General features: G+C 43.5%; 1 protein-coding gene across 4 annotated transcripts in view; it reads right to left on the reverse strand.

Moving 5' to 3' along the window:
- The window catches only part of usp32 (ubiquitin specific peptidase 32), a 64,271-nt gene that overhangs the window by 10,092 nt on the left and 34,092 nt on the right, over positions 1-20,087 (reverse strand). For 2 of the 4 annotated variants that reach the window (XM_063492340.1, XM_063492342.1), the window contains exons 6-23: positions 15,693-15,824; positions 15,408-15,515; positions 14,973-15,088; positions 13,666-13,728; positions 13,255-13,338; positions 13,094-13,155; positions 12,883-12,985; positions 11,896-12,082; positions 11,609-11,790; positions 10,950-11,090; positions 10,183-10,300; positions 7,836-7,990; positions 6,884-6,965; positions 6,726-6,800; positions 5,491-5,629; positions 5,226-5,331; positions 4,854-5,027; positions 627-801 (exon numbers count right to left, since the gene is read on the reverse strand). In XM_063492340.1, coding sequence (XP_063348410.1) covers positions 627-801; positions 4,854-5,027; positions 5,226-5,331; positions 5,491-5,629; positions 6,726-6,800; positions 6,884-6,965; positions 7,836-7,990; positions 10,183-10,300; positions 10,950-11,090; positions 11,609-11,790; positions 11,896-12,082; positions 12,883-12,985; positions 13,094-13,155; positions 13,255-13,338; positions 13,666-13,728; positions 14,973-15,088; positions 15,408-15,515; positions 15,693-15,824 — 2,202 coding nt within the window. Of the gene's footprint in view, positions 1-626; positions 802-4,853; positions 5,028-5,225; positions 5,332-5,490; positions 5,630-6,725; positions 6,801-6,883; positions 6,966-7,835; positions 7,991-10,182; positions 10,301-10,949; positions 11,091-11,608; positions 11,791-11,895; positions 12,083-12,882; positions 12,986-13,093; positions 13,156-13,254; positions 13,339-13,665; positions 13,729-14,972; positions 15,089-15,407; positions 15,516-15,692; positions 15,825-19,029; positions 19,667-20,087 lie in introns of those variants that run through there. The other 2 variants (XM_063492343.1, XM_063492341.1) reach the window with 2 other exon arrangements.

Below are 20,087 nucleotides of genomic sequence, written 5' to 3' on the forward strand. Positions count from 1 at the left end.
ACAAAGCGCTTTACACTACATTCAGTCATCCACACATTCACACACTGGTGATGGCAAGCTACATTGTAGCCACAGCTGCCCTGGGGCGCACTGACAGAGGCGAGGCTGCCTGACACTGGCGCCACCGGACCCACCACCAGTAGGCAACGGGTGAAGTGTCTTGCCCAAGGACACAATGACCGAGGCTGTCGGAGCCGGGGGTCGAACCGGCAACCTTCCGATTACAAGATGAACTAGCCATTTCCAGTAGGATACAAGCTTAAATCATTGCAAACTGGTTTCTTAAACCCGTCATTGAGTTCAATGCACTAAAATGACCTACAGAATGACCTAATGTCAGTTCAGTGGAGCACCTGTGTGGATGTGGTGGGATGGGAGACTGGCGTTATGGATGTGAAGCCAACAAATCTGCAGCAACTGTGCTATGCCATCATGTCAATAAGGACCAAAATATGAGACACTAAGAATTTTATTCTGAAGCAAAAAGGGAGTCCAGCCCAGTACTAGCAAGGTTTACCTGATGAGTTGGCTAGCCAGCCTGCCTCCACCTTTAACAACCATTAACACTGATCAACAGGAAACATTCACTTTAAGTACAGTTGATTTCTGTTCATCGGCCTGCTCACCGGTGATCTCCAGATGCATGGAGCTGTCCATGGGCAGAGGCAGAGACAGGAAGTTGAAGGGATCAAAGCGAGCGCTGATGTGGCCACAGGTCTTACACTTCACCTGAGACTTGAGCTGTCCGTGGAACAGATCGACCACGATGGAGCGGTTCCTACGCAGGTGATTCTCCCACGCCTGAGAGTGGAGAAAGCATAGCAGACTGTCACCAGATCCTACGCTGCTAATTCTGCAAATCCCAACATCAATACGGTGCCTTATCCTCAGACAAACAGATTGCAAAGGCTGTGAATGAACATCGACATCCCTCTAAAGAGGGGAGGGCTCGCTTCTCAGCTGATACCACAAAGCCTGAGGATAAAAGTCAAAGCTAGCCTATTACCATTTCTCAGGTTTTACCCAATTTTATCATCTATCTCCCAACAGAGTTAGCTGAAATAGTTCAGCTATAGTTATTGTACCATTATAAGAACATTACTAGTTAATGCCACTTTAACACCAGAGAAAAGTACTTCCCTCTGAAGACATCCTTTCTTTCTTTTTCTTGGTTGTGGTAACAAATAACTAAACAACAACGGATAAAATGTGATTGGTGCCACTGCAGACACCTACCTGTGACCTTTTTTGTCACGTTTCAGAAAAATAAATAAATAGCATTAAAAAAAGACAGTAAATATGATTTGAAGTGAGTAGAAGTGAGGACAATGAGTGTTTTAGGATAAAGGGATTGTTTAAGCTCACGTCATACCTTATTGTTTTTGAAAAGCAGCCCCTGCCCATCACACTCCCACCACCCTGTTTGACTGTTGCTGTGATGTTCTTTATTATAAAATGCTGTGTTAGTTATACACCACATTAGTGCTGGGCGATATGACGATATATATCGTGTGGACAATAGAAAAGTGTCTATCGTGCCATTTGTCTTCTATCGTTTCTATCGTTTCTAACCTGAATTTTACAAATTATTACATAAAATATATCATTAACCCTTTACAACCGGTCGGAGCGGGCACACTCCGTTTTCCCTAACTATTTTTAAATCCCTGTAGAACTGTAACCACGTAAGGTAGCGCAATAATGTTTTGGTTTTTTTTCATATGAAACCGTAGGAGTTGTACTTACATCTTATTCCATTAGCTTGCCCTAGGTCACGGTTTCCTTCCACATATAGCTTTGCAAAAATTGCATAAAAAGCGCTTCCAGCAACAAAAACATAATATTCCAGAAACAGGCTTTGCCGATCCGATCAGCTGTTCATAACACTTCCTATGTTGGAATATAAGTCAGCGCGAACTATCGCATGTCCGCCATTACCTGTCCGAAACCGGAAGTGACGTCACTTTCGCGGAAAATGTAGTTTTTTAAGCTTCAAAGTCTATGTTGGTGTTTTTAAAAGTCATGTTTGACTTTATGCTCTTCTGTATCGTTTCTGGGATGCTTAGAAGTCAAATTACACTGTTGGAAATAGTTTATTTTGATGCACATGCTGTTTTTGCAAATTTGCATTATAATATTTATTTTCATTTATATATAAAAATGTGTGTATCTCAAAAATAAAACTATGAAGACACTCAAAATAAATAAATGTAAAGATAAGCTCTGGCGGACTTGGTTCTATGGTAGGTCTTAAAGGGTTAAATAGCCTGTGCAAATATATTAGTGTTGTCTTCTCACTATACATGCTCTTAACTTTATGCAAGAGAAAATAAAGTATAAAAAAATGATATTTTTCACAAAGAAACTCTCTTGTGGTTTTGCAACATGGTGCTGCTTTACGTGCACCCGGATTTGCGACATGCTTTACGGTAACTCAAAACAAAGACTGCACCCTCTCCACTCGCTGTTTACAGACTGCATACTTTCCAGATGACCACAGGTCAGGTGGTATATCGTGATATATATCGTTATCGTGATATAAAATAATTCATATCGTGATAAATATTTTTTCCATATCGCCCAGCACTACACCACATGTAAAGCAACCCAAACCTTCCAGAAAGATCCTTATCCTGGAAGGTTCACCGCTGTTCCAAGTTTTCCCATTTGTGGATAATGGCTCTTACTGTCATTTACTGGAGTCTCAAAGCCTTACAACTTACTTTGTCATCCTTTCCACAGTGGAAGGTGTTAGTGACCTTGTTTCTCATCAGTTTCTTTAGATTGTTGCTTTTTTAACAAAGTAGGCTGGAAGATCTTACAGAGGTTCTATTAAGGTGACAACAGGACTTATATTTTTAATTAACTGATTGCTATAACAGGGCCAGTTGGCAGCTTTTCCCTTAACAGATGAAGTCAACATTTAAAAACTGCATTTTGTATTTACTTCACTTCTCTTTGTCTAATAATAAAAATGATTTGGTGATCTAAAAACAGCAAACATGCAAAAACAGAAATCAGCAAATGTAACAAAGTTTTTGGCAACAATAACCAGTGTTGGGGAGTAACAGAGTACATGTACCGACGTTATGTATTTAAAATACAAAATATGAGTAACTGTATTCCATTACAGTTACCGTTTAAAAAGGTGGTATTCAGAATACAGTTACTTTGTTGAAATAAAGGGATTACACGGCGGTCTTTTCCTGTTTCATATGTTAGGCTGTGTCCTCTCTATTTTTTCATAATTCCACGCTGGTGGAAACCCAAACAAAACACGCGAGGCTCTAATGCCTGTGTCTCAATCTCGCGGCCCATGTCACCTCTAATGACATGAAGAAATAATTTTAAAAACTATTATGCAAAAAATGATTTAATATGAAGGCAATAGGCAGAGTGTTACAGCCCAGCTGTAAGTAAGCTATTAAGACTCGACTGTACACTGTGTTCGTGTTTTCCTCCGAAACAATAAGTTCCGTTGGAGCAGCCTTTCAACGCCTCTCTCTGTCTCTCGCTAGCAAAGTTGACCCAGACAACAAATAAAGCTAGTTTTCAGCTACGAGCCCGACACGAACCCGACGTATTAGCCAGAGGTCCCTTTACTACGGTTCGGACCCGCGGACCTGTTTTATATACGCGTGGAATAGTTTTCTATACGAGATCGCTGCAAAAAGTGCAGCCTTACCTAATGTCCACCTACTGTTACTCATTTATATTAAGATTTAAACATCTAGTTGGTATTGGTATGGAGAGTAACCTTCAGTAATAGTAATAAATCACACAGCAATAGTACATTCATGTTGTAAAAAGCATGATAATATATTAAGTAATCTAAAGTATTCCATTACGTTACTCTCATTGAGTAACGTAATGGAATACGTTACAAAATACATTTTGGGGCATGTAATCTGTAATCTGTAGTGGAATACATTTGAAAAGTAACCTGACAATAACTTAACATACAACAATAATGTAACCAGTGTCTCAGCACAGCAGAAAATCACTGTTAAATATGCATGTGCACGTGAGAGAGCAGCAGTGGCCAGTGGACAGCTGTGATCAGCCTTTTTCACTGAAGAAAACATGAAACCTGATGAATACCAGGTCAGCTGTGGGTTGCAAGAATGCCCTATTTTTTGCAATTTCTGGGAAGACTCGTGGAAAAAAAATGTGCCTCCTGTCCTTAAATGTCAGGGTGCTACGAAACAACACTGATGAAATATTTGGCAACTTCCAAACGTTAGCTAAGATCACCTGCAGTGAGGGGGCGGGGCTCCGATTGTCCTGGAACATTATGCCACAGGGATACACACAGACTGATGTTCGCTTCAGTATTTCACTCAGTACTGTAACGTTCAACAATTATGAACATGATCACTCTTTTGCATTCACTCGCTATGAAGCTCTCAGCTTTTACTTGTACAGTGAATTAAGCACAGCCCGCTTCCCTAACAGGAGTGTTCGTTCATCTTTAAAGTTTGAACTCAGTCGCTCGAGCAAAGATCCTGGAAGTCTCAACACAATTTACCCGGTTGAAGGCTATAGCTCACCTGGCTGTGCAGGTGACTCATACTGTAAGGCTACTGCAGAGGTGTGGGTTTAAATCTGGCCCAGATCATTACCGATCAAGCTTTGCTACTATGCTGTCTAACTAAAGGCTAAATTGCCAGAGGTTCTCTCTCTTTTGTTTGTTTTCATATTTATTTATCTATCATTTGAATTAAAGTTCAGGGACTCCCCCATTACAGTGCAATAACCTGAAATTTTTTAAATGATAATCCAGATATGTTTATCATCTTATTAACCAAAATAACTTATTCTTGCTCTAATTAATCAGCAGTGTGAACTCTGACCTCAGAGGCCACCTCCCAGTCTGGCCGACCATCGCTGTCCTTCAGCTCCACATAGGGCTTCTCGTGGACTCTGTTCAGGTCTTCGTGGAGGCCGTCCAGGAGGAAGGCCAGCAGCTCCTGAGAGTCCTGCTGCTGGAAGCCATTGAAACGGGGGGCGTACTTTGCTATCGTCCACTAGAGAGAAAGCAATGAATCATAAACTCTGATTAGAACATAAACACGACAAAACATAGCTGAGCCAAGAATATCATACTAGTTAAGACAGTCCCACACTATCACTTTAATATTCTGTGGCCTCCTCTGGATGTGCACCCGCCTGCACGATCTCACTCTTTTTGTGACTAATACACTGGCAATGCTGCAACTTCTCACCCTGAGTTTGAGTGGAGCTACATTCTTCTGTGTCCCACTCCACAGCTCCATCACCAGGTCGCCATAACACTTGGCCATGTGACCTCGCATCCCAATAGGATTGGTTCTATTGATACACCAAAAAAAAAAAAAGTTAGTTAAAATGAAAATGTTTGTTTTCATTTTTTTTCCTCGTTGCTTGTTTTGTATTCATTGTAAACAGTTTGTTTTTCTTTGTAAACTATATCCACAAATACTCAATAAAAATATTTTGAATAAAAGGCACCTGTTGAGCTCGTAGAGGTGTCTCCCTGAGAGGAAGTAGTCTGTGAGAGGCTTGGTGTTGCTCACACACTGGATGCTCGAGTTCATGAAGCAGGTGTTGCCAAGGTTACTGAGGCCAGTCGCCCCTTTCTCTGTGGGAACTGTGTTGGGATACAAAGACGTGCTGTTCAGATGCTAAAATGGTCAACTGAAGAAAAATGAGTCATACATACAAGCACTTATGACTTCAATATGTTTTTCAGCTTTACATATGAGAATTTATGCTGGAGAATAAAGGACATGAGGCCAAACTGTCTTTGAACGCCTAGACAGGAGTCCTCAAAAAAACAACAAAAAAAACCTAAACAAAGAAACAAAAACCTTTGAACTCCAAGTATTTTTGTTTTACTTCAAAACAAACTTTATACAAATTTTAAAAATGGATAATATCAAAGGGTTAAAAACATCCTTTTTTCCTCTTTAGACATAATTCTGTATAATTCAAATGTATTTAGTGGTATAATCTGCACTGGTTATAGTTACTTTTTGGATTTTGGAGTTCAAACTTCTCCAGAGCTCGGGCGCCGCTTTAGCTCACTGGGATGAGCAAGCAACCATATGAGGCCGCGTGGCTGAGAGCGGCCGGCCCGGGTTCGAATCCGACCCGTGGCCCTTTGCTGCATGTCGTCCCCCCCCCCCGCTTTCCTGTCACTCTTCACTCTACCCTTTCAAATAAAGCTGTAAAAAGGCCAAAAAATACCTCCAGAGCCTTTTCTTTAGAGGCAAAAGCAGAAAAAAGAAAATATACAGATTTTTTTACAACAAGCCTGACTTGCTAATGAACACAAACTTCATAATCAGGTGTATTAAATGTTGAATCCATACCTGAACAATCAGCAAACATTACAGCTTTCACCAAAGCGGCGTGTTCTAACCATCAGGAGGATATCATGGCGTGATCTCACTGAGAAACAGTATTTTGGATGTTTGTGTTGCGATTTCTTTCTTAGTTTCATTCCTGTTACCCTGCGCTGCTGTAACCCTTTACGAGCCAAACCTGTGTGAGCACTCGACTGCGCTCGGTCGACTCTGCAGCTCCCCGTTACATCTCTGTGACCTCAGAGAGGGCTTTGAGATTTCTGCTGTGATTCAACACTGATGACTGTAAGATTCCACTTTAAATGTCATACCTGTCTGCAACAGTTAGCATCCTATCAGAGCATGTCAACGGTTGCACAGTGCGCTCTTTAAACTTACCTTTGTGTCTGTCCATCTTACTACTGTTGGCAATGAAAGACATTTCCTCAGGCCAGCTCATGTCTTTGTTCCTGACTGTGGAGAAACAAAAGACATGTTTGTTCCACTCTGCTGTGCCATGATACAGAACGATCAGCAACTCTGGAGAGAAACAACACCTTCAATAACCAGCTGCTGCTCATCCTGGATCTTCAGGCTTTCCAGTGTGTGATCTTCATCATCCAGAAGTGTGAGGTAGTTCTAGTGGACAACAGGTAAAGGAAACAGGAGAAGATTGGTTGCAGTTCATATGGCTTTTTAATAACTTTTGACTTCTTACAGCACTGGGCTAATAGCTCTGCTCAGCTTTCTTCTGTGTCAGCTTATTTTAAAAGCAGCTGTAGTCTGGGTCGGGTTAATCTGCAAGAAGGTCCTGGGGGGCAAAACTATCTCCTGGGCCACAGACTACTCCACACTGAACGAATGCACATATACAGTCAAGTTTAGAATTATCACCACCCCTAACTTTCAGGTACATAATAATGTCTACAGGAAGCATCTAGCACTCTGCAAGTGCTTTGTAGCAGCAGTCCTTCCTACAGGAGATTTAAGCTTTCTTCAATAGAAATGGGATTTAGGGTACAACACAACGCTTTTAAAAACAGTGGATTTCTCCCTGTTGAACATACTTTCATGCAGTTGGATGTGTGTTTTGGGATTCTGTGATTCTGAAAGAGTTCTGACACTGGGAATACATTTCCTTTAAAATGCATTCAGTGTGCTGCAGAAAACTCCAATAAAGGTTCTTATGGCCTTCATAAACAATAATCTCTCCGAGTCTGTCCAGCATGCTCATCTGAAGCTCTGTCCTATGGAGCGTTTTTCTTCTCTGTTTTCCTTTTAAGCATCTTATCAGCTTCATGACAGTAAAGCTCCTTAATAACGCTGCAAACATCTGGGCCTGTTGTGTTTTTGGTTGTTCTCTACTTTCTCTGGAAACTTGAACCAAAGCAGACATTGGCTAACATATATCTGATATCTCATCAGAGCCCAAAAATATAACAACAGTGTGTGTGTGCGTGTGCGTCTCAAAGTCCAGGGTTAAATAGCGGGGATCGTGGTAATCCTCACCTCACTGTTGTAGAGCCACAGCCTCATGTCCTCCTCCTTGATGCGGAGCCTTTGCGACAGGTACAGGTGGATGTCCTTAATGGTGCCCATGCGACTGAAGCAGCCCGTGTAGGCCAGCATCCTCTTCAGAGGAGCGTTGGGGGATGGCACGTTACCTGCTCGAAGAAAGCAACAGTGACATACCCCAGCCACGCTCGAATGTAATTATTCATTCACACTAATGTCTGTTCCCATTGGTTCTCACATAATCACACTGATCATCTGTTCACAGGTTGGCAGACCCAAACAGCTGATCGGTACCAACAGCAGCATGTTGCTGACTGAGGATTAGTTGTAAGAAAGCAGCAAGAAAAGGGCAATCAGTGCAGGTTTGATTGGTCAATCAACTTAGTGAATTTAGTGGACTGTGTGTGGATTAAATCAAACACAAACCAGGCAACATTAGTCCTGTTACAATCGAGATTGATTGGAGGGTTTTTTCTTTTTCATGTGCACAGCTTTGTAATTAAGCATCCTATAAACTTGGTGTGATGCTTCACTGCCGCCTACAGCTGTCAGGATTACATTCTGTGGAATATGAGGTATAAATTAGATCCACAGTATATCAGATACTCGACTCCATGCCTAACAAAAGGTCTGAATGCCCAGCAATGACAGCGGCTGCTCAGATAGCGTGACTCATGATGGAAGCTAAAACTCCAGCGGGCTCTGTGAAACCTGTAACCAGAAACTCGATCTGTTGACTTGATTAGTGCCGGCAAGCTCTGGGTGAGCGCTGAGCACCTCCAATCTGATTACAGCTCAAGTGACTACGTACGCCTACACATTTCGCCTCGTCATCTCGCCGCAGTGGGACATCTTTTGTTTACAGGTGTCCATTTATACACTATGCAAGAGAGAATGAACCACTGAGCTGAAAATCAGGCATCACTTACTGTGTGAGTGGGTGGCTCTATAAATAGATTCCACTGGGAGCGTTTTACCTCATATGTCTGAACAGCCATCTACCTACAGCTCACTCACAGCTGGTGTAAAAGATTCCAAGAATCTGGAGAAAGGAACCACTGACAAAGCTAAAAATCAATATTGGGTTGCAAGCTGTCACTGGCATCTGTTCATGTCATCCAATAATTAGAAATGAAGGTTGAAGTTCTATCAAACAAAGAAGAATCCAGAAATGAACATCCAGACCCAGAGTAAGGCTGCTGGCTTTACGCTTTTAAAATGGACCAAGGCACAGAAACTGCTTTGTGGACCAATGAATCAAAATTGGAACCTTTTTATGGAAAACATAGATATTGCGTCCCCTGGACTAAAGGGGGGAGAGAGGGGCCATCCGCCTTGTTGTAGCTGTGCAGTTCAGGAGCCTGCATCCCTGACGGTCTAGGGTGCATCAGAGCCCTTCCAGCACAGGTTTCACATCTGGAAAGGCACCATCAGTGCAGAAAGTTACAGTGAAGTTAGAACCTGCAAGTGCACTGGAACAATGTGCTGCACACTGCATGTATTACCACAGCGTGGCTTCAGACTAGTAGAGTCGGGGCCCTAAAACGGCAGTCCAGACCTTTTACCAACTAAAAACACTTCCTAAAATAACACGCTTATACCACTGAAGACCCCACAGGAGCAGGTGGAGTCGTCTCAGACAAGAATGGGACAACATTCATCTCCCCAAAGAAAACATCACTGCTCTCAGGTCTGTTTACGGGCTGTTGTTGAGAAAGACGGGAAGCTGCGTAGTTGTGAACTCGCTGCAGTCTCAGTGTTTTAAAAGTGTTCAAAACGAGCTCATACTTTTCTTAGTTTAAACATCTGATGTTGTCCACAACACAGATCCGTGAGACAATCATTGTGTTGTGTTTTTTAGAACTGGGGACGTAACCATAGCAACAGGTTTTCTGCTCACAGGAAACACATTTCTTTATGTGGTGATGGATAACATTTAGAAGCAGCTGCTGCTCTCTGTTTGGGGTTTTCCTGAAGTTTCCTGATTTTGGAAATTGTTCTGAAAGTCTTGCAGGGAGACTGAGGTGACGGCGACTGTGATCACGCCGCAGACTGCTCCACAAACAAATGATGTGATTCGCTACATCTGCTAAAGAACACTACAACAAGCTGTGTAGATGAAAATAAAAAGGTTTTGATTATTCCAGTGTTAGACTGATCAGCATTTCTCCTTTGTGCGCTGTGGGTTCACTCCAGAGAATCGCCTGGGTTGGATCAGTCAACTTAAAGAAGAATAACGGAGAGGAGGCGGGGGATGCAGGGTTGCTCAAGTCTTGCTGCAGGCTTACGTTACCTCTTGCGGGGGGTAAATACGGTGGGAACATTCGCAGGCTGGTCATACCCATATTGACCCAGATGTTGGACTGGGGGGAGCGCGTGGCCGGCTGCTGGCGAAGGAAGAGGAGGTAGCGGGGGAAGAGTTCCAGCTCCGGCTGGCCTGTCTTGCTTTCCAAGATTACCTGCAGGGGTAGGCGAGGAATTTCAAAGCGCCATGAAACATTCTTGTACTAATAATCAACATAAAACACAAGAGATATGCAGCACATCTGAATATAAACCTTTTTTCTGCACTCTTAACTTAAATCTGAAACCATGTGACTTCTACACAGCTAAAGTGGAGTACAATAAATGCATGTAATACTAGTAAAGCAGGATATTTACTGAGAGAACATGTGCTTACTATCTGCATGTTACTGAAGTTCAACAGATGACCTTCTATACAATATAAAGCCCCCTGAGGAAACTGTTGTTGTGATTTGGAGCTATATAAATAAAACTGGATTTTGACGGCAGTGTGGTAACTCGTGGAAACGTCAGAGGGTGTTGTACCAGCACATCAGTGCTAATGACTGTCACAGTCGTGGTTCTCTGTGCATGCTTGGGAGTACAAAAACACACATTTGCTGTATTTATTTTTATTGAATTTGTATAGAAAAGCAGCTACTTTTTAACTTCCAGTACACTTATCAGTTTTGCCTACACACTCATTTGTTTGGACGGCATGGATGACCTGCTCCAGCCCAGCAGCTGATTTTTTATTCCCAGACACTGCATCACAGTAAAAGTGAAGTTTATTAGCTTGTGAGTGGGTTTGCTGTGTTCACTCACCGGTCGCGGCAGGCTGAGGTTGGCACCGTACCAGTGGTAGAGCGCCCGCCACACAGGCTCTGGCACCGTCTCAAAGTCTCTACGAGGCAGCAGCTGCAGGGAGCGTTTTAGCCTGCCGCCCTCCATAGTTAACGTGGGCGCCTGCACAGGACACGGGACACACATCAGCATTCGAATAAGGGCACAAAGACGCTGGTCTGTCTCTCTGAATTACACATAATAAAAAGAGACAGCACCCTGATGCTACACACAAGCAGAAATGCTGCGATGATTACAGAAAGATAAGACAAAAGGAAAGAGAGGTACCATCTGGCCCCTCGGAGCCTTTTCCAGCAGAGGAGGAGCGACTCCAAAACAAACCGAAAAAGAATCTGGTGGATACGGTTTTGGTTTGTTTACACGTGCTAAAGATTGCAGACGCCCTCATTGTCAAAAGCCAGGACCACATCTGTCTCTTAGACGCACAGCTTTGTAAAACATGATGCGTGAGCATCACCCAGAATGCAAATCAGGAGGGAGTGCAACGATCCTGGAACGAGCGGCTTCTCTGAGCTCGTGTGTCAAACATACGCTCCAGCTGAGCTGTGAACGTGATACAGGACGTGCGCTATGCCTGAAAAGCTGTAACCTTATTAAAGCCATACTGAGTTAGTCCTTGCCTTCATGGGGTCAGTGGTGACCAGAGGCTGGTTGTCGATGGCTCCGGGTCTTTGTGCTGCCAGCTGGGAGGGGAGGTGGCCGTTGGCTCCAGAAAAACACTGATTGTTGTTGTCTGAGACGTTGTGCTGACGTGCGAAACAGCTCTCTGTGGCTGAGGGAGCTACCTGTGGGCTCAGTGCTGCTGAGACAGAGAGGGAGCAGAACAAATACATAGTAAACAAAAATAACACCCAAGATTTTCATTTTGATCTACAATCCGTTTCTATAAAGAGATGTGCGGACTGACCAGTTTCCGTAGCCTCTGAGGCACTGGACACGGCATCAGGTGACCTCTCCTCGGTGGGGCTGACGTGGCCGGACGTGGCCGGTCCTCCCAGTCTTTCAGGGAGGGCAGGCTCGACGGTGGCCGTGGCCATTGGAGTTCTGAGTGAGCTCAGGATGGATGGCTGTTCCACCACGATGCCCTTATGCTCCTGAGGGGAAGACGACCCAATCGGCAAGATTGTTTACCGTGATAGCCGCTATAACGTTTTATCTTACTGGCTGATGGTCACTGCTTCTGTCCCAGTGAAGTTACAGCACAAGATGCAACGATGAGAACTGTCTGATATACTGACTGGAAGTGCATGAATGGAAACAGAAACTGTCGCAGATGTTTTTAAGTGGGGGAAAATATAAATACATGTACCACTGCTAAATCGCAGACACCCAAGACATATAATAAATAATAACAGGACAGCTGTCACGCATGTAATGCCCTTTAGCTAAGCTTTGTAGTGATGTATGAAAGTGAATGAGAGGTGAAAACAGTGCACTCGACTTTAAAAGGCTCTGAATAGACAAATGTATGGAGTAATGAGATTTTGACCAGCTCCCGTTTCTGTGCAGAAAAGGCGACTCAAAGAGTGTGAGCTGGATATTCGATCCTGCCCCGTGCTGTTCACTGCACAGCATCATGGGACGCTGCCTAACACATATGTTAACCACAGTGCTGTGGGTTATTAGCAGCTATATTTAACGCTTTCCCCATAATGACAATATTTGACAACTTCCCCGTACCCTTAATGACAAGTTGTGACATCTTGGTATATATCAGAGGTGGTTTGACGACCATCAGAACAGGTTCCAGGTTTTAGACAGAGATCAGACTCATTTCTAAAGCACGCTCAATCATTTTGCTCTCGACGCCAGAAACCTGCTCAGCTCAGAAAACAGAAACAGACGTCTGAGGGGAAAAGAGCTAAATAAAAAATCCCGTTAATACACTACTTACATATTTAACGTAGTCTTTCCACTGCTGCCACCACAGCATAGAGATGAGGAACCAGTTCTGGCCTTGCTGCAGCCCATGTCTGCTCTCCCTCTCTAACCAACCCCTACACACACACACACACAATGGAGAAAAATCACAAATCAAATGAGAAACATCGAACGGACCTTTCAACCAAACAATGACTTGACAGGTGGAGAGGACAGGTACGTACCTGATGATTTGCCCCTCCTCCTCAGGAGTAGCAGGCCTGAGCCCCAGGACTATGTGGCACACCTGAACCGAGATAAAGATGAAAATACACAAGGATAATAAATACTCGACTTCAATGTGAACACGGTGTGAGTTTTAAAACTGTAGCATCTGGGTGCTGACCTGAAAAAGCAGGTTCAGGAACTCGTTGGCCAAAGCGCTCTTTACACTCCAGATCTGGTAGTCCTCGAGGGTCAGGTGACCCAGCTGGTGGAGAGTGAAATAGAACCAAGGCGAACATAATCAGGCACGCAACTCTGAAAATAAACACTGCTGTGACACCTTCGAATAGCTGTGCGGTAAGATAAGGTGGCTGATGACTGCGAGGTTATTGTCAGTGTGCTGAGCAGCCAACACTCACACGGCTGCGTGAAAAGTGTTTGCTTTTTCTGAATGAGAGCAATGATTTCTTTAAAGCTGCAGACGCTTTAAAAGCCTTAAAAAATTAATCATGAATACTAATGAGCATTTATTTATTTAGAGGTTTTGCACAGGACTGTATACCAACGAGTGCATAACATGGAGCTGTCTTACCTTAGTTGTGTCGTGCATCTTTAGGATGTCTTCTACTATGTCTGACACACTACTCTGCAGCTCCTGCAACAGCAACACAATAGATCAGCATGCAGCAAAATACAGTAAGCACCTCATCTTAACCTCCTCCAGATCTGGAGCAGGCCATCACTGAGCTCCTGGACAGTCTGACGTGCAACCTGGTGACACTCGATGCTCTGATGTCTCAGAGTTGGATTTAGGTTGGTGAGCATGGGAGCAGTGGATGGCATCACTTCGTTCATCCTTTGGTACCTGACTGCGTGTTTGCACCACGTGAGGCCGGGCATTGTCGTGCACCAGTAAGAACTCACTACACCAGAGTAGGGTCTGTCAGTGGGTCAGTGGAGTTCATTCTGGTACCTGATGGCAGCCAGGGTGCCGTTAACTAGCCCGTAGAGGTCTGTACGTCCCTCCGTGGATATGCCCCCCTACTAAAATGCTCGTGCTGAACAAGGTTACAGGCAACATAATGTTCTCCATGACTCATTCAGACCCTTTTACATCTGTCACATGTGCTCAGGGTGAACCTGCTCTCATCTGTGAAAAACAGAAGGTGCCAGTGATGTACAGAGGTGGACCACTAGAGGATGATGGGCTCTCAGGCCACCGTCATGAAGTCTGTTTCTGGTTGTTTGGTCAGAGACATTCACACCAGTGCTGGAGGTCATTTTGTAGCTCTGGCAGTGCTTATCCTGTTCCTCCGTGCACAAAGGAGCAGATACCAGTCCTGCTGATGGTTAAGGACCTTCCGGAGTCGTGTCCAGCTCTCCTAGAGTAGCTGTCTGTCTCCTGGAATCTCCTTCATGTTCTTCAGACTGTGCTGAAGCAAATAGCAATCCTTCTGGCAATGGCAAAATATTGATGTGCCATCCTGGAGGAGCTGAACTACCTGTGCAACCTCTGCAGGGTCCAGGTATCGCCTAATGCTATCAGTAATGCCCCTAGCCAAATGCAAAACTAGTGAAAAAAAACACACGAGGAGGGAGAAATATCACCTGTTAAACCAATGCTGATAGTGGAAAAGTTATAAACAAAGAGAACAAATTTACAGATTTACATTCTATTTATGCTGAATGTGAATATTTGTATACGTCTCTTAAACAGAGCAGAAAATATTTTGTTATCAGAAAAAGAATAACCTCTCTCACTCAGCAGCTTGCTGCACAAAACCCTGACTGCTATAATTACGATGCCTGCGCCCTTTCACAGTTAAAAGAATAGACTGCCCACACTACCCTCGCTCTGGAGGGTTGTGTGCGTGTGTGTGAGAGTGTGAGTTTACTTACAGGGAGTAAGTCTGTCCGATTGTCCTTCCACACCTCCAGCAAGGCCACCACCATTTCATGAAGCTCATCTCGAGACAGAACCCCATCACGGTCCACATCAAACACTTTAAAGCAAACTGGAAGTGAAAGAGACCAAAAAGACGTTTATGATGTTGATGAAGCACCACGCTGATGCATCATGCTGTTCAGTGTACGAGCAGGAAATCCAACACGCTGCCACTGCTGCCAGTGCAAATGTAATTTCAAGCACCAGTGGAAGTCCTGATGAGAACAGTCCACGACCGTACCGACCAATCAGGACTTTCTTTAAGAAAAAAAAAAGACATTTAAACCCCAGATATCAGCTTCAAATGAGAAACGGTACGGGCTTGTTATGGGCAGCAGTGGGACTTATGTGGGGTGTCTGTGTGGATCTGAATCCACAGTAAGCCTTACATTTCTGTCTCTCAGCAACAGGCCCCCTGCAGCATGCGGACAGCCCACAAGAGATCTCTTTAAAGTCGATGTGATTGTCCCGATTTTCATCAAAGGCGTGAAACAAGCCTAAAAAACAAGATCAACAACACATAACATTAGGCACGCTTGAAGCAGATCGTGTTCTCTGGTGAAGTCGTGCATTCAAAGCCCGGGCTAAGTGAGAAAGCCACTTTGGTCTCATTTTTTCATCATTATTGCAAAGCTATGCAGATATGAAACTGACCTGAGTAAATATCGTCTTACCTTCACTCAGTGACGCATGAATAGGAGGAGAGACGAGAGGAATGAAGGTTTCCAAGTCAAAGCGGCCGGTTCTGGACTGAGCTTTCAGCAACCAGTAGCGCTTCTCCAAGTCTATAATGTCAGACTCCTCCACTGCAGGAGACGCACACAGAGACAGGCAGTCAGATATTTGTCACTGAAGGATCGTACTGCAGGCAAATGTTGCATAGTGACATTTGATTGAGCGGTTTCTCCACACTTTCCAAGAATTAGTAACAGCAAATCAGGAAGTTTTTATTAGACAGGTTTAAAACATGTTTGGACTTTCTAAAGTCAACACATTCAACCCAGAGACTGCCAACAAGAAGAAGATGAGACAAATGCAGAAGAACAAAACAAACCAAAAAACAAAAACTATATTTCTACTTGAGACTGGCTCCAGGACGTCCACATGACCAGTGTGCTAACACAACCGGCTGGGGTCTATCCACCTTTTCTGTGGTGTTGGTGTTTCTGCATCACTAAATGGAAGCACGGGACAGATAAGGTGTGCCGCTGTGGTACAGAAAACGAGAGCCAAACTGTCGTGTTCTGTTGGTCTGTTGCTGAGAACTCATAAACAGGTGTGTTAGTCTGTACACTGCTGCTCACAGCTGATTAAATCAGCATGCCAAACAAGCTAGCTAGTATCAGCTGATAACTTCACTCCACCCCCTGTAGCTCAAGGTCACTTCAAAATGTCATGTTGGAAGCTCACGGAGCCGTCTGTGTTTTTATTTCAAACAATATTATCCTGGTTACAGTAACAAAAATATGGAAGAGCTGCAACGCGGCTACATGGTTACTGTCTACGACACTGACCCACAGAGCCAAAACGAATACTGGAAGACTCGAAAATGATTATAGTCGTTATGTGTAATTTAAAATGGAACAACACAAAGAAAAAGTTGAAATAGCGCAGATCTGAATTTGACCTGATTTCTGTAAGTGACCAATCCAGCACCGTTGATTTGAGATACAATAGACAGATAAAAGCCAACTGTATTTTAGATCGTCCAGGTGAAAGCCGTTTGCAAACATGCACTGCAGACCTGAACGTCTCTTTACATGTGAGAAAGCATTAGCATGTCTAATGCAGGCAGATCAGATGTTAATGCAGTCCAGCGTACATGAAAGCATCTGCTTTAATCGGCCCATTATCTTTTTCTTTACAGGTTATTAAGCTTAATCGGATATTTTTACTTAAGTGTTGTGTCGGCTAACAACTTTTAAACTTCAAACCTTCTTCTTGCATCTTCATTTTTCTCACATCATGCAGCTCTAACTGAATTTTATTACTGTACAAACCATGCAAATGGAGAAAAATAACACTGTGTACTGAATTATAAATATGGTGCTTAAGGGCAAAGAGGAAAGAAAACACGGGAGCATGCGATCCATAAGTGATGCTGCTGACAGGTGAGGGAAGACTTCTGTGGGAGTATGGAGGAGCAACATGACACGACCACACACTCAGATACTTTATCGTACATCAGCAGAAGAAAGGATCTCCTGGGGAGAACCAGGCTGTCTCCACTGCCTCAGCAGAGCTCGGTCATTATCCTCCACTGAGAAAGTTGGCCAGCTTCTCCTAGCAGCTCGTTTGGCCTTATGTTACGTCTACGTTCACATCTTCTCCATGAGAACAGTCTAAAAGCATGAAGGTCGTTCTGTTTCCTTTCTGATTTCTGCAGGAAAATCCTAATTCTTTAAACGGTTTAAATAACTAATACAGAATGAAAGCATTGCAACTGCTGCAAACAAAACAGTGACAAAAAAGTGTGTGAGAAGACACACGCTGAACACTAGTTTAGTATTTAAAGTGCTGTGTGTGCTTATGGCTTTAAGCATGTCGCTCAGCGAGACTGAGAAAGCACCAATAAATTGATAATATTTAGCCTATTTCATGTCAGCAATGAAAGCTGGCTAAAAAGCTGACTTTGTGAGTGTCACAACTCTCTCATTGGTTATAACAGAGCGTTTTGTTAATGTTTTAAAGACAGGATGTTGTTCTTTCAGGTATAGCCCAGGTGACGCTTAACTATCTGAAAGTAAGAAGAAATATAAAAATGTATTCAAACGTACCATCGTAAATTTAATACAAGTCCACAAGTACAAATTTAGGATCATATAAACTAATTATTGCTAATTAAGCAATTACATTTGGTGACCACCTGAGGAGCAGAATAAAATCACACACACACACACACACACACACACACACACACACACACACACACACACACACACACACACACACACACACACACACACACACACACACACACACTTCCATGAAGTCTCCTTGGGTTCAAACTCTAACCCTTCTTATCATCATCATCATCATCATCAGTAAACCCAGGGTAGGGTTATGTAATGACCAATGGGAGAATTTGACTCTGGTTGTCACAAAGTGATACGGATCAGACCGATATAGCACATGAAGCTCCGCCCGGGGTAACAACCAGCCTCCTCCTTTAACTTTCTAATCTGCAGCTTAAGCTAACTGGATTCAGCAGCTAGTCAGCTAGCCTGTGGCAGGTAGCCAAAACAATAATAGTTGTCAAATGCAGACGTATGAATCAAACGGCCGCACTTCCTGGTAGAAACTGGACTGTGGATTCTCGGTCAGGTTGGCTGAAAGCTTGTTTTTAGCAGCTACAGGTAACAAACAGGTTGCAGTGATGGGAGGCAGATGAAGCTGAAGCCCAGACTTCTCTCTGACTGAGACAAGGTTTTTATAACTCTCTGTAGTAAAGACACGGACATCGACACAGCTCGACAACCTTTCTCACTTCCTGGTTCAGACATTTAACTTAAAGTGAAAGGAAAGACTGAATACAAAATGAATGATTTACACCAGGGAACTGTACGGAGACGGCACGGAGGAAATGATACAAGCCAGAAATATTACTGAAGGCTCTGATTCAGTCAAGAGGCAAAATGACGGTCTGACTGCTAATCTATAAAACTCATGAGGCTCACTTTGGATCCACATCTCCCATCTACCATAGGGTCACTTCTACAAACACTGGCGTAGACTCGAAGACACACAAGAGCCATTCTTTGCTGGATTTAACGTCTTTATAATGATGATGAACTTCAGTTTAGCAGTCCTCTCTTCTGAGTATGTGCATTAACTTTTACAGAGCCCAAGGACTGCTGCTATGCTAAATGTGCTACTCAGATGCTGGTACGCATAAATCTACCAACGAAAAACAAATCCCGATACTTTTCATTTTAATAACAAAACCGATCTGATGACGGGCCGATTCAAAAGCCGTTACACTTCATGGCGCCCTGCAGGTCTGATACCCACCCAGAGGTGCTACTCTGTCCGAGTGGCAGCAGAGATACCATACCATTATCCAGGGAACATCCTTACACAGGTGTTGCCACAGCCAGCACGTAGCACAGCATCAGCTGCTCACAGAGACTACGCCATCCTGCCTGGAAGGTTATTTCCAAGGATTTCTACTCAAATAACTCCAAGATAGCATCGCAAGCTAGCACGTTAGCAGCAGATTCACTGTGCTAAGCTCCGCCGTGAGTCACGCTTTATGTTCTCGTTCTGGAAAGAGTCATGAACCAGGGCTGTGTCAGTCACGCTCTCTCTTCAACTCACACTCACAAATACAGATCAAGAGACGCAAAGGTAAGAGGATAAGCTGGAAGCAGCCAGATTAAAGACAACCTCAGCTTCTCTGGACAACACAGGTTCTTTGCAGCCATCTGAACTTAACAGGCTAAATTTACTTCTTGGTCTTGTGAAAACACTAACCTACTGATGTCAGCAAACAACAGAACGTGCTTTTGTTTGACGTGCCAGCAATCGCTGCTGTTCGTACGATCGCTCCATCGTTACTCTTACTGTAACTGTGAAATGCAAATGTGGAAAACTGAGCTAAAAGCCACAAACCAATGTGACACACCCACATGCACATGCATCTCTCACTGTGTTTGTGGAACAATGTGGATCTAAGGTATAATGAGGTCAGGGAATCATGTGGCATGAAGTTGGCTAAGAAATCGTTTTAGAATAAAGTTTTTAAAAAAAATCACATTTGTGGAGACGTGTTGACAGAATAAGTGTACTGCTACATCACAGACTACTTCTTTTAAAAGACTTTTTGCAAGCATAGACACACTATCACCTGCTTATGTCGAGCTTAGTCAGCACGTATGCGAGGACGTCCTCAACACAATAACAGTAACAAATTTTTTCTTTTCTTTTTTGTCTTAAACTCTTTGTCGTAGAGTAAAAACTTGCTGTTTCTGAGTGACGTAATCATGTTTTTAGACACACTGTACTGTAGAGCAAACGGTCTGGGCTGGTAATAAGGCTTTGTGTTTGCAAACCACAGCGTGTTTCTAAAG

Source organism: Pelmatolapia mariae, linkage group LG14 (genome assembly GCF_036321145.2).
Source record: "Pelmatolapia mariae isolate MD_Pm_ZW linkage group LG14, Pm_UMD_F_2, whole genome shotgun sequence".
Taxonomy (NCBI): Eukaryota; Metazoa; Chordata; class Actinopteri; order Cichliformes; family Cichlidae; genus Pelmatolapia; species Pelmatolapia mariae.